Raw genomic sequence first — 14,008 nt, 5'->3', positions numbered from 1 at the left:
TTCTTAAAGATCAGCATGTTTTGGGAATAGTTGTGTCAACGTGAAGCAGATCATAACATGTCCTTTAAATTCTAATACTGTAATGTGGAAGGTAATGGAGGCGATGATATAAAATGGTTGCTTTTTATTATTACTCAGGGCATCGCTGTACTCAGGGCCCATTTGGCCACCTTGTTAGCTTAGACCTTACAGTCTTTTATATTTATATGTAGGCCTGCATATTGTTTACTGTCATATTTTTAATTATGTGTTTTTTTTCTCCTGCTTTTATTACCTGCACCTGGGCCTGAGTTCTCGTTCCCTTTCATGTATAACTATCCTTATCCATATAGCAAAACTAGCCTATTAAGATGGACAGAAATGTGTACAGTGCAAGCTAAACTGTGTTGCTCTGTCTATGCTCTGAATATGTATTAGGATATCTGAAGCAGATTATGTGATGAGATCAATAAACATTGTATTATCTTATCACAATGAGTCCTAAATTAACAGGGTAGCCTATTGTCTGTTAAACTTGACAACATTTAGGTTGTGACATTCCCAATATGCAATTAAATGTGATTTAAATGACTAAAACAGTGTACAAAGTGGCATGGACTCTATATTCTGGGGGCACTTCCTAAAACAAGGGGGGTCTTTATACATAAGTGCAGGGTGTTTTGGGATCACGTGACTTCGTCTACACAGGATGTCCCACGCGAGGAAAGCAGTGACGTGAAGCGTGGCTACAGTCCGCTCCCTCACGCAGTGGCATATATTCCAGCACATGGGGGAAAGTTGGAGGAAAAGTTTCGAAGCGATGATATTCAAACACAAAAATAATTTTAAAGCGAATTAATATATTTATCCGTCGGGCTGTCGGGAGATTCTTCAATTAGGCGATCGCTGACAGTAGCACAGAGTTTTTTTTTTTTTTAAACTCAATATGAAATCAGAATTGACATAATTATAACACCATTATTTTCGCTTGCCGTCCGTTTCGCTCTCCTTAATGTAGATGTTTGCGCAAGACGGCCGTGCCTCCGCGCTGCCTCATTCATCCGGCAGAGGAGAGGATCGAGCCCGCGTCCAAGGATACAATGAAGCAGTGTGTCCTTGTCCGACACAATGCAGCAAGATGCTACGAAGGGGACGAATCTGTTTTTCACAAGATCAGCGACGTTTTTGCTCGATTGCAGAGAGAGACCAGCTAAAGGTTTGTAACATCCGCTAACCGAACATCAGCAACATCTTAATTTGTTCTGGCAGGATATAGCCTATAACTCCAAGCTTTTAAAAACACAACCTACAGAGCCACCGGGCACACGGTAGAGCTTGAAAACATCCTGCTGCCATGCACGATAAAGTCTACCACTATTCTTACTGCTGTCAAACCATAACATGTGTGATGTGCAGGCCTATGTGATTCCTTAGCCTATATGATGCAGGTATACATGATGATTGTGTAAATATGGACGCTGCCGTGTAGTACACTATAATCAATCATCCCATTGAAGATGTGAGTTGCTCATATGACAGTTTTTTCCAGATTTCATTTTGAATATTTGAAAGCATCATGTCCTTATCTCAGGGCATCAGAGATTAATAGTATGCAGAAGTATTCATTAGTCTGAATTCATTCTGGTTCAGTGGTGGGGGTGTTGGAAATAGGCTACTCCTGAATTGAATGCCCCCTCCCCCCTAATGACTGCTATAGAATCACACACACACACACACACACACACACACACACACACACACACACACACACACACACACACACACACACACACATATGGAGTAGTTGCCTTTATTTCCAAATTACATCCAAACTCAAATCAATCAATCGATCACATTGAAATAATAAACAGTACCTATACAAATTATAACGGTTTTCATTTGCCTATAACAGTTAATTGTTTACACTAACACCCATGGATGAACAGCAAAGCATTTAGTGGGAATTTAGCTTTCAGTGTCTTCATGATATGCTGCTTCAAGGCTTTGAAGGCAGCCATTAATGTAATTTGTAGTGAGATGATAAACAGAGTGATGTGTGTTTCTGCTTGAGCAGATAGTCAGATTTGCCAATAACGCTCCAGTGACTCTTGAATATGTAAAAGTGCTCAGCTCAAGCCTGATTCATGCCTTTTTTTTTTTTTTTTTTTTTTTTTTGATATATTGATGATATTAATATTGGTTATATTTACATAACAGACACAAATCCTCCACAAAACTGTGTCTTTTTCTGGTAATGATATGCTTTGTAGAAATTATTCACTGTCTTGACAGGTCCAAATGGCGTGTGTGTGTGTGTGTGTGTGTGTGTGTGTGTGTGTGTGTGTGTGTGTGTGTGTGTGTGTGTGTGTGTGTGTGGATGGGGGGCGTACATAGACTACATTTCTTTTCAAGTAACATGAAAAAAGAGTCCATGGACAAGCTATTTAGAATTAAGAAATTTGTTGTACTGAATCATTTCAAATTATGTCAAAATAGTTAATTTTAGAGTCTTTCAGAGGAGCAATGTGACACCAATGTGGGCTGGAGTGGCCACATAAATGTGTGTTGTCTTCTTAACTGATAGCCTTTAAACGCAGCAGAGTAACACAACACTCCCAAAGAATGGGAAGGACACTACTACGGTTAATGATGCAAGATTTGGTTTTCAATACTGCCAGGCTCTGACTTGCTCGTGCAGCTACAAACATCAGCATCAAAGGTCAATTGCCTGTCAACATGTTGAGTCTTGTGCTTTCACAGTGTGGGAAAACTTGATTCCCAGAAATGATACATGAATACGCATGAATCTACCTGTAAGATGGTGTTGAAATGTTGAAATCACACAGTGCTGGAATTTAAATGTGCCCTGTCCCCCCTGCCATGTGGAAGAGTTCCACTGTTTCCTGTTAGTGAAAACCAGCCCTGTTTACTTTAACTCCCTCCCTCTCATCTGTCTTCTTCTTTATTACCGACACCAGCCCGACCAAAAAGCAACACTGACTTTTCCTGGGGATTCAAAGAAATGAGGCAAACATGTTTTTAAAAAGCTGTGCGTTTTACAAACTGCTGAACATTCCTCAGGTTTCAGATCAACGCAACTGATATAACAAAACACTGGCTGAATTCAGGGTTGTCTCTCAAAGCTAAGATTGATTTATGTCTTCAGTGTAATCCAATATGTCTGTTGTATGATTTCATGGTAGTGTTGGACATAGATTTTTACTGTCTATTCAGCTTTATACTGTATTTACCCATGTTTGCACCAGGATTATAATATATACTTAGTGTCATTATAAACCAGGAATCACATCTATTTTGCATACTCTGTCTTTACTGAAGTGTCTTTCTTATTGCAGAATGAAGCTTTAGCCTCTGCGTGACAAGCTATGACCAACACACAGACTAGACTCTAGATGTCCAGTTACAAAGCCAGGACTCAAGAATGAAGACCAAATATGCAATTGTCTTCATCTGTATCGTGGCCCTGGTCATCATCGAAAAGGAAAGCAACATCCTATCAAGGTAAAGAACAATCTTTAACTTGATTTGCTGAAGAAAATGCAGTAAGTCATAAGAACTGTATTCCTTTGGATGGAGTCATACAGTATCTTCTGGGATTTAAGAAGTACCACTCTAGAAATGCATCTGTGCCAGGCCTTGTATTATGCCTACTGAGTCTAGCTTCTGTCTCAATATCTATCTTGCAAATGTTAAGAAAGTTAATGGTCTGCAGAGATTGGGTGGAAGTGGATCCTAGTGACTAGAGCCTGTCTTGTAACGTTAAAGCAATAACATTTAGGTAAATAGTAAAATGCTTATTTGCTTTAGATGACAAGATCCATACCACTCATATGTGTACCCTAAATATAAAGCTATAGCCAGCAGTTGGAAACAAGGGAAGCAGCTATAAATTAGCCTACTAGTGCCTCTTAAGCTCAGTGATTAACATGTTACATCTCTCTTGATCCATACAAGGGCCAAAATGTAAAAATGACAAGTTGTGGTTTTACTGGGTTTTGTGCCGGACTATTTCTTAGACGTGAACATTCATTTTATTCCCTTTGGACAGTGCCAGGCTAACTGCTCCCCCTTGTTTCCAGTCTTTATTCTTAGCTTAGCCAACGACTACTGGCTGTAGCTTTGTATAAAATGTGCAGACATGATAGTGGTGTCCATCTTCTCATCTAACCATCCGAAAGAAAGCAAATAAATTCATTTTTCCATAATATCAAACTATTGCTTTTAAGGAATTCAGACCAAGGCAGTGATACTTTGTATTTGTTGTTGTAGCTTAAACATACAGTAGTAGCTCTATGTAAAAGTGTCAGCTAAATGTAAAATATAAGACCCATCTTAGGTGTTTATACTGCTTCATCTAACTGTTGTATATCGATATTTTTTAATCAAGCCTCTGTATCTCATCAGGGTCTCTGATAAGCTGATCCAGAGGCAGATTCCACAGCAGACCCCACAGACTTCACTGGATTACAGCAACACAACACAAAATGGCTCCCTGACGATGCTCAAAATGCTGCTCTCTAAACTCATCGGTACAAAAGGGAATTACTCAAGTCTCTCAGAGGAGCAAGAGGAAGAAGAACTAGATGATTTAGGCAGGTACAGCTTCAGTGGTGGCCGTAAGCACATATTACTCTTGGCCACCACACGAACAGGTTCCTCATTTGTGGGGGAATTTTTTAACCAGCACGGGGAGAACATGTTCTACCTGTTTGAGCCTTTATGGCACGTTGAGCGGATGCTGACCATTGCCTCAGAGGCAAACAACGGGACAGTGTTGGCAGGAATTTACCGGGATGTACTCCAGGCGCTCTTCCTGTGTGATTTCTCTCCCCTTGAGAAGTTCATCTCCCCTCTACCTCAGGACCACGTCACCCCAGCTCTTTTCCGCAGAGAGTCTAGTTTATCGCTCTGTGAAGAATCTGTCTGCAGTCCAGTAATCAAAGACGTTTTTGAAAGGTATTTGTATATTCTCTAGATACTGACTGTTATTGATACAGCTTACAATGTTGGTTGAGTCTGAATAAGGAACCAAAAATGAACTGTGATACAGTTGTAAAGAGGGAGGGGCAGTATTTTTCACTGCAAGATCCCATCTGATCCCTTTCTTTTAATGATCAGTGTTCTTCAACATAGAAACAGAGAACTTAGTTTGTGAGAAGTCAAGTTTTCCTTCGAGTTTGGTGAATTGCTCTAAATACTACATAACATACCTATGTTGCTAGTTGCAGAGCTGTAGCTCATTCAGAACGCTATGTCATTGCTATTGGGAATAAAGCATTGTACCATAGTTGATGAAATGATCAAATATTGACTCAGAATTCAAATAAGCTTCTGAAATAATTCTTCCATCTTTGCAACTCTATGAAAAATATTATTTCATATAAAAACTGTACAATTCTCGTCATAGGTATCACTGTAAGACTCGTCGCTGTGGGCCGCTGAACTTGACCCTTGCATCTGAATCCTGCCTTTCCAAGCAACACCACGCCATTAAGACTGTCCGTGTGCGCCAGCTGGACACATTGCAGCCTTTGTTGGAGAATCCACGCCTTGATGTGAGAGTGATCCAGCTTGTCCGAGATCCACGGGCCATCTTAGCATCACGCATGGTGGCTTTCTCTTCGAAGTACCAGACGTGGAAGGCCTGGGCGCAGGACGGCCAGGTGCCCGAAGATGACGAAGAGGTGAAGAGGCTCAGAGGAAACTGCGACCAGATCAGGATGTCTGCAGAGGTGGGACTGAGCCAACCTCGCTGGCTGAGGAGACGCTACATGTTGGTGCGTTATGAGGATATTGCCCGCTACCCCATGCAGAAGGCAGAGGAGATGTACAGGTTCACAGGGATACCATTTAGTCCCCAAGCTAGGGAATGGATTCTGAGAAACACCCAGACCACACAGGGAGCTAGCGGCATTTACTCCACCCAGAAGAATTCATCAGAGCAGGCAGAGAAATGGAGATTTAGCATTCCCTTCACACTGGCTCAGGTAGTGCAGAGAGTGTGTGGACCTACCATGGAGCTGTTTGGGTACAGGTTTGTGGATGATGAAAAGACACTGATGAATAGATCCATTAGTCTGCTTGAAGAGAAACTATTCCATTAATAGAGAGGTCAAAACTGTGGCTGTAGCTGTGGATCTGCAAAACGCTGCACACGTTGAATCGGAGCCAGGAGAAGCCATTATTGCACAGACCAAAACTAGTAAGCAAAGGTGCCATAAAAGACACAACATGTTTTACTGGTTACAGTAATATTTGGGCCATACAACAATATTCATACTTACCAATGATGTGCCTCATTGTGACAAAAGAGCCACTTGAGAAAGAGAAGTATTTATTTGTAAATGAAATAAGCATAGATGTCAAGCCTGATTTATAAGAGATTCTTATGTAAGATTGTATTGATAGTTGATCATGTTTAGACTTTCAGGGATAAACTACAGCGACAGTGAAAGTGATGCATGCTTTGTTTGTCTGTGTGTCTGAAAGAGAAGATGTTTCTGTTCATAGGGTTTATGACCTGCTTAATTCTGCCTAGTTCAACCTGTATTTTGATAGATCTATACTTCACTAGGCAACTGATATAATTACTTTATATTAGACCTGATGTGCTTTCATAGGGCTTTACATATCCAACTCAACTCACAATTTTGTGTGTCTTCATGAGGAGCATTCATATCCCCACACAAGCACGCTGTGTGAAAATACAGAATGATCTTTGATGTATTTAACCAAATGCTATTTAAATCAATTCTCAATATATATATGTATATATATATATATATATATATATATATATATATACATATAAACAAAGAGGCCAATTAAGATGGATATATAATACTCATGAGGTTATATAACATGAGTAGCTAAAGAAGACTCATATTCAACTTCAGATACCTACATTGTATGTCTTCAAGTGTTGCCTTTGCCAGTAGCCATAGCAGTAATGTATTTCGCAGTGCTGTCTCCTCACATCTAACGAAAGCGGATTCTCTACTGATTACCTTTGTGTTCATGGACAAAAAATTCTTTTGCAATGACTTAATCACTTCTCAACTCATAAATGAAATCTCCAGAAAAGATGTCTAAGATTCTAAATACTCACCCTTTAAAGTTGTTAGTCGTGAGATTTATGTGTGTGGATGGTTTTGGTGAAAAACTAATATATAAGATGTATGTAACTGTGTTAATGTGGCCTATGACTTTAAGTGAAACACAGGTGCTGTTGCATTAACTGTCACTCTTGATGGTATATAAAGGTATCCACTGTGGCTCTAGTTCAATGGTAGCATTGTGTTCAGCTTGGCTGAGGCACTGCTGAAACTGCTGTGCTGCTGATGGAAAGGGATATGCATTAGAGGTACATATAGTAGGGGGCTTATACTAACTTAGTGTTTAAAATATAAATATGAATACATTATGACTGACAGGCTGTGAGTTGTCCAGACTCACTACTGACGCATTAAAGTAAAAAGGGAACACTGTAAAAGTGCAGCGGAAAAAAATGGGTGTAGTCAGTTTATGCATCCAACTGATGCAGATACCCAGAGTGGCAATAAAGTTCATAAATATGTGTATGAATGTAAAAAGTTCAACCTTCATAGACAACTGATGCTATTGTCAACTTGAATTAATGTTTTACTGGTGGAAAAAGTATCAAAACATCAATAGCAGAGCTGTTTTAAAGTCTTTTGTGGCAAGTCTCAATTCTTGTCAAAGCAAGTCTCAGTTTAAGTCTCAATTCCTTGAGGAAATGTCACAGTTTAATCACAACTCTCTGTCAGCTAACTGCAAGTTAGGTCTCTGAATGACTATGAAAGGCCATGGTATTTGATTTTTTTTCTTCCAAAGCTCTGTCAGTAGTGACCTTTGAATAACTGAGACCAAGTCCTATCAATGCATAGGCCTAATAATTAAGTATTCAAGTAGCGTGGCTATATGCAAAGCTTGATTTTACCAGGTCTCAAAACCTGAGACATTAATATTTTGCTTCTTCAGGGAGTAAAGCCCTCATTTTTGTGACTAAAATCTGACTTAAGTCAGTCTACAGCTCTGATAAACAAACAGTTGAATAGGTTGTCAGAGTTATGAGTCTCTTCATAAACTTGATGTAAGTGTTTACAGTTACAACTAAGTTACTATCATATATTGTTATTCTTGCTGAAGAAACCAAGGGCCAAAGCACATATTATGCTTAAGCAACTAGAAATGTATCACACATATGTAAATGTTAGAGTTTCTATTGAAATGGTAATTAAAATGATTTTGTTGTGCTATGAAGCTATGAAGCCATTAGTATTTTCTTAAATGTGTAAATGCTTTTTGTGTCAAACATTACATGATTATTTTCAGCAGTTCAAGGATCCAAAATAAAACCAGTAGTTGCTCTCCATTTTCCATGTTGCAATGTGGCGAAATACACTAGTAATGTTGATTCCTAGTTAGTGTCCAGCAGAGGAATTGGAGCAGTTCTAGAGGAAAAATGTTCCTAGCACAGGCTGGGTATTCTAATTATGTTATGACCTAAACGTGTGTGTGTGTGTGTGTGTGTGTGTGTGTGTGTGTGTGTGTGTGTGTGTGTGTTTATTGTAGCTATAGTATAAAGTTATCCATTGTTGGCAGGGGTGGAAGTACTTGTACATTTTTGAGTGTTTTTAAAAATCGGTATATACATTTTTTTTTTTTTTTACTTAGCCTAGCTAGTTTTAATTTCAAGTATTTTTCTTAGCTACAGAGTAAAAAAAAAGTCACATGAAAAAGTCATGATAAACTGTTTGACAGTTGAACAGGACATTCTAAAACGCTTAACGTGAAAAGCTTAACGTGGTTTAATGTACCTAAACAACGATCAATCTTCACCAAATTTCTCATGGCCATATCTCGTCATGAACACTTATGCCTTTCAAAAAAACTAAACCGAAATCCAACGATTATAGAAGTTATCTCACGTTAACGTTTTATCAACGCCTATGGCTAAAGCTTAATGTGGTTTAATGTACCTAAACAATGATCAATGATTACCAAATTTCTCTCTAATATTGCTCCTCATAACCACTGAAAACTGTAAAAAAAAATTAACCCAAAGTCAAATTATTATGGACGTTATCTGACATTAAGCGTTTCTGCTTCATTAAGGCTATTGTAAGGAAAAAGCTTAACAACCAATCGTTGTTTAGGTACATTAAACCACGTTAAGCTTTTTCCTCCCCATAGGCGCCAATGAAGAAGAAAATGTTAACATGAGATAACTTCTATAATCGTTGGATTTCAGTTTAGTTTTTTTGACAGGCTTTAAGTGTTCATGACGAGATAGGGCCATGAGAAATTTGGTGATGATTGATCGTTGTTTAGGTACATTAAACCACATTTCTGGGTTATGATTAGGCTATTAGCATTCCAATTCATAGTTGAAATTTTTTTTTGCATCTACCTTCATTAATCAGTGATTTAACGCACGCTAGTGACCCAAATCAAACACACCTATGAAGTTGCGTGACCAGGTGCACGTCGGTCTAGCTAACATGCTAAATGCTAAAATGCGCTTGGTGGATCCTCCAGCGGGGATTTAATTCTGCGTTCACCGAGGAACTTTTACCTTCAGTGAGCTAGGTGTGTGAGGACTTTCTACTGTTGACGAAAAAATTTAATTTGAGGAGCGCAGTGGGATAGAGAGGACTGGTTACATTATGCTTTGAGAATGAACGAGCAGAGTAAAGCAGATTGAGGACTTAAGGAGGAGACTCACAAAATGCCGTTCAGACAGGTGAGTAACGTTACAACAACACGCAGATTTAACTCACTCCCCAGATGGTCACCAATCACTACGGTCCGCCCTTTCAATGTATCATTGTGTGTATGTGCGCTATGGCTGTGTAACAACTATTTTGCTTTGGCTGCAGTAATGAGTGAAGTTTGTAACATTAATGCAACATGTCCACGTTACCTGCCATTATGATGTTTTATTCTGCTGTTCATCGGCTGATTTATGTGGCTTATTTTGTTTCACCCTCCGCAGTGTAAATATAGCTTATTTTAGTCAGTAATTGTTGTGTACTTGTCTTGAGTTTTGTCTTGACATTTAACACAATTTAGTTTTTAGCCTAAATATGTTCTTTAATTTAACTGTATTTATAAATGTAACACAGTTGTCCTACTCAGAGTAGGCCCTACATTTTATTTTACTTACTTTTTACTTTCATCTATACAGTAAAGCACATTCTTACACAAGTACTTTCAATTTTACTTGACTACATTTAAGTACTCTTTTCATCCTTTCCATCTTTTATCCTTAGACATTTCAGTAGAAAACCTGACTCCAGATAATCAAACACAGTCATTCCTCCATAGATTCCAAAACAAACATTTTTGCTTTCTTATCAATGTATTTTTGTAAGCACTGGAATATAGAGGCTGAGAACAACATGGATGAAATGAGAGTTAGTGTGGAATTGTTTATTCTGTTGCATTCTCTCAGTGTAGCTCCACATCCATATGCATGCGGTTACCAGGGATCCCCAAAAGGCTGAGTGGGAAGAACTAGAGGAAAAAAAGGCAGGAACAGGGAGCCCATTCAAATCTGCATTCTTTATGTCTGTTTCACGCCCCGCCAGAGAGAAAGCACTTCAGAGTTCACAGCTGTTGGTGAGTCTGATTCTACCCTGGATCGTTTCCCTAATGCTGAATATTCCCACGGCAACATATTATGTTGCTATCCTGAAACTGTTACTCAACTCTACTTAGTACAAATTTGAGACACTTGTATTTTACTTGAGTCTTTTCTTTTCATGCCACTTTCTACACTACATTTCAGAGGGAAATATTATACTTTTTACTCCACTACATTAACATTACTTTACAAATGAAGAAGTTTGCACACAAAACACATGCAGTTTATAAAATACAATGTCTTATTATAAATATAAAATGTTATTAAAATACAAAAGGCCTACAAGTACATCTGAAATGATTAGTCGATTAAACACTTATTTTATTGACAGAACTGTTTTGATCGTTTCCAGTTTCTAAAATGTAAGGATGTTTCTGCATTTAGTACATTTACTTTTAATACTTTAAGTACATTTTCCTGATGATACTTACATACTTCTACTTAAGTAACATTTTCAATGCAGCACTTTTACTTGTAACAGTATTTTTACAGTGTGGTATTATTACTTTTACTTAAGTAAAGGAATTGAATACTTCTTCCACCACTGGCCACAGAGGAGCCAGGTCTGGCCCAGTCTCAAGTTTCCTTAAGGTGTTGTTTTTAACCATTCGTGGTGCCGTAGAGCAGTAAGTTTATTAAGTGGGTCCCTTTAAGTGTTTTACCACCTCATGCACAAGGATGCACGTGCAGACTTGGGGGGAGGTGATGCCCTTCTGCTGAATGCAAATGTGTAGATGCACGAACAGAGTACAAAATGAGAGTGAGAAACATAATTAGGGCAGCCATCAGTCATGCTAATAAGCAGAATTTAGGTACATTGACTGAAAACTAAACTTATACATAGTAACCCAATTCACCCAACAGTGTCACGTATGCTGACAAATTATGTCATATAAAGCAACAATCCTCCGAAATATAAGATGAAAACGGCAAGCTTATGAAAACAGTACAGGTATCCAAAAGTATGGAGTTTTATTCCTATCTTTTTTCAAAAGTGCGTTCTTTCAATTTCAGAGCATTTCTCATTTCTCATGCATTTCTCATTCAAAAACAGTTTTAAAAGGTTTTGTGAATGTTTTGCAAATGTTTGAACAAGAACAATTTTTGTTTGGCCTAGAGGATATACACGTTTGTAAAAAACATTTGACTGTAAACCAGCCTAACTTTGTTTACAATGAACACCCCTGACCCATGACTTTCTGACTGTAAATTGCACTTAAAATGGAGGTTGTTAGAAAGCCTCCATTGGCAAATCTGTTGTTGACGTGTTATTATGGATCCCACGTAACTTCTAGGCAAGTCCCGCCCTACGAAGCAGGTCGATTGGTTGGGGTTAGGCATTGACCTTGAGTGGGTAAGGTTAGGATAGCCGATTGGTCAACAAATTGTGTTACGTTACCTTGTGTAAGCATGGACGCCTGGCCAATAATAGTGTGTGAATGCTATTGAAGGGCGGGTCTTGCCTAGAAGTTGCGTGGGTTCCATAATAACGCATTGTTGCACCCAAGAGCTGATGACAGGAACTGGGCCTAGCCCATCATGTCCCATCACATAATACATTATGAACTGAAAAGCCTACAAATAAGCAGCATTTAAATCTTTAGACACAGAAACGGGACTCTTCATAACCTGCTACTCTGCATCTCTGCGTTAGTTTATAAGCAATTTAATCATTTGGTCTCTGTGAGGCCCAAGAAAATGAGGTCTCAAAATAGTATGCCACATTCAGGTCAGGGTCAGGACGCACGGCTATTTTAGTGAGGTGTTGGCTCACAGGAAGACATCCGAGGAAAGAGAGCCACACACAATATGCAGTCATTTAGTTTGAGTGTTTTAGGACAGGTGATTCAAATCAATGGGCTTTCAGGGATGTAGAAATAGAGTCCATAGAGAGGTTATTCATAGCCAAGAGAGGTCCCCGACATCCATATGTCTTCGTTTCAACATGGCATCATGACTTTGCGTAAACATACACGCCACTTTCCTAAAGCCACATGGCGTGTTATCTGCATGCATTTTGAGCTATCCACGTGTATGTCTACGCTGTAGCGGATGTAAACATACACACCATGTGGCATCGCGAGAACGTGCCGTACTATCGCGAGAACGTGCCGTACTATCGCGAGAACGTGCCGTACTATCGCGAGAACAGTGTAGGTCAATGGCGGCCGAACAGCGTTGATAAACACGCAAAAAAGCAATTATGCGTCTTGATAACACGCCAAAATGGCACACGAATTGGCGTGTCATACATACGCCACTTTATGAGATCAGTCTGCTTCGTTCTAGAAACCAGCAAATACAATATAACATGACAGAGTAAAATTCAAGATAAAGTACATTTTAGTTGAGTAATTTACTCTCACATAGCCCAGAAAAAGAAAAACATTTAGGCATATTAATAGAAAAGATAAGTCTGTTGTTTTTAACAGCTGAATTTAATTGCAATCACAGAAATGCTATCTTAAGGCAGATTTATGCTTCTGCGGGGGCTTTATACAGAGCTTTCGCCGTAGCCTACGTCAATGAATTGTTCTAGCATATCTCTTTAAGACAATATCAGGGGCGACGTGTGTATAGTGACGGTGATTAGCTGTGGAACGAGTACCGACTCTGGAGGCATAGTGGGAGAAACAAAGTGTCTCCTCTGTGCTTTCTGACCATGGTCGGAAAGCTGTAGCAGGAAAATTAACCCTCTCCTCGATTTCATGTTGTTTATGGAGAAGAACATCGGAAATGAGTACGGGGAAATATAACCCTGCCAAGCCATGGCCAAGTGGACCAATCATAGTTGGTGCGGTCTGCGTCACTGCAACATGTAGTTAAATTTTTTGAGAGGTGCACGTCAGGCTACAGCGTGGGGTCCGTATCTCCACATATGTACGTATGTACCCATGGCATCGGTTTATTGCAGGAGCATAAATTGGCCTTAAGTCTAGAGGCTACAGAAATGTACAGATTATTGACGATGTGGAGGAAATCCAAAATAAACCGATACTTTAACTTTCTCTCAGACAAAAGAAACAAACATTATCCTATTATCTTTACTACAAAATATTTCAAACTGTTGTAGTATGACTGAAGTATGTGTCTTAAACACTGACACACTTTAGTCTTACAGATTCTTTTTTTTGTTGGAATCTCCCTCGGTTGTCTTATCTCCTTATCCTAAACTTAAAATCGTCTCTGACTTGGTTCCTCAGGTTGAATCTTCCTAATGTTTTTCTGCTCTAGTACTGGATGTCAATTATAGATGTAATGATCTGCTGAATGCTTCACACACACAGATGTTATCTCTTCAAACATCCTCTCTCTGGACAGAAAATAATTTTTTGTAGA

General features: G+C 39.0%; 1 protein-coding gene across 1 annotated transcript; it reads left to right on the top strand.

The window, feature by feature from the left end:
• The first annotated feature begins 738 nt into the window (after positions 1-738).
• chst3a (carbohydrate (chondroitin 6) sulfotransferase 3a) lies at positions 739-8,283 on the top strand. The gene is made up of 4 exons (XM_039782944.1): positions 739-1,195; positions 3,336-3,501; positions 4,405-4,956; positions 5,408-8,283. Exons 2-4 carry the CDS (start codon positions 3,422-3,424, stop codon positions 6,102-6,104), a joined length of 1,329 nt encoding a protein of 442 aa, XP_039638878.1. The 5' UTR covers positions 739-1,195; positions 3,336-3,421; the 3' UTR covers positions 6,105-8,283.
• The last annotated feature ends 5,725 nt before the right edge of the window (positions 8,284-14,008 follow it).

Source organism: Perca fluviatilis, chromosome 19, assembly GCF_010015445.1.
Source record: "Perca fluviatilis chromosome 19, GENO_Pfluv_1.0, whole genome shotgun sequence".
In the NCBI taxonomy this organism is placed as follows: Eukaryota; Metazoa; Chordata; class Actinopteri; order Perciformes; family Percidae; genus Perca; species Perca fluviatilis.
Note: the sequence above shows the minus strand (reverse complement) of the source record. Positions and strands in the feature narration are given on the sequence as shown.

Bases quoted from the DNA above. Each gene is read 5' to 3' on its own strand.
- chst3a (XM_039782944.1), top strand. From the start codon at position 3,422: ATGAAGACCAAATATGCAATTGTCTTCATCTGTATCGTGGCCCTGGTC. The intron at 3,502-4,404 runs GTAAAGAACAAT...GTATCTCATCAG, and splicing joins GAAAGCAACATCCTATCAAG to GGTCTCTGATAAGCTGATCC. The intron at 4,957-5,407 runs GTATTTGTATAT...TTCTCGTCATAG, and splicing joins ATCAAAGACGTTTTTGAAAG to GTATCACTGTAAGACTCGTC.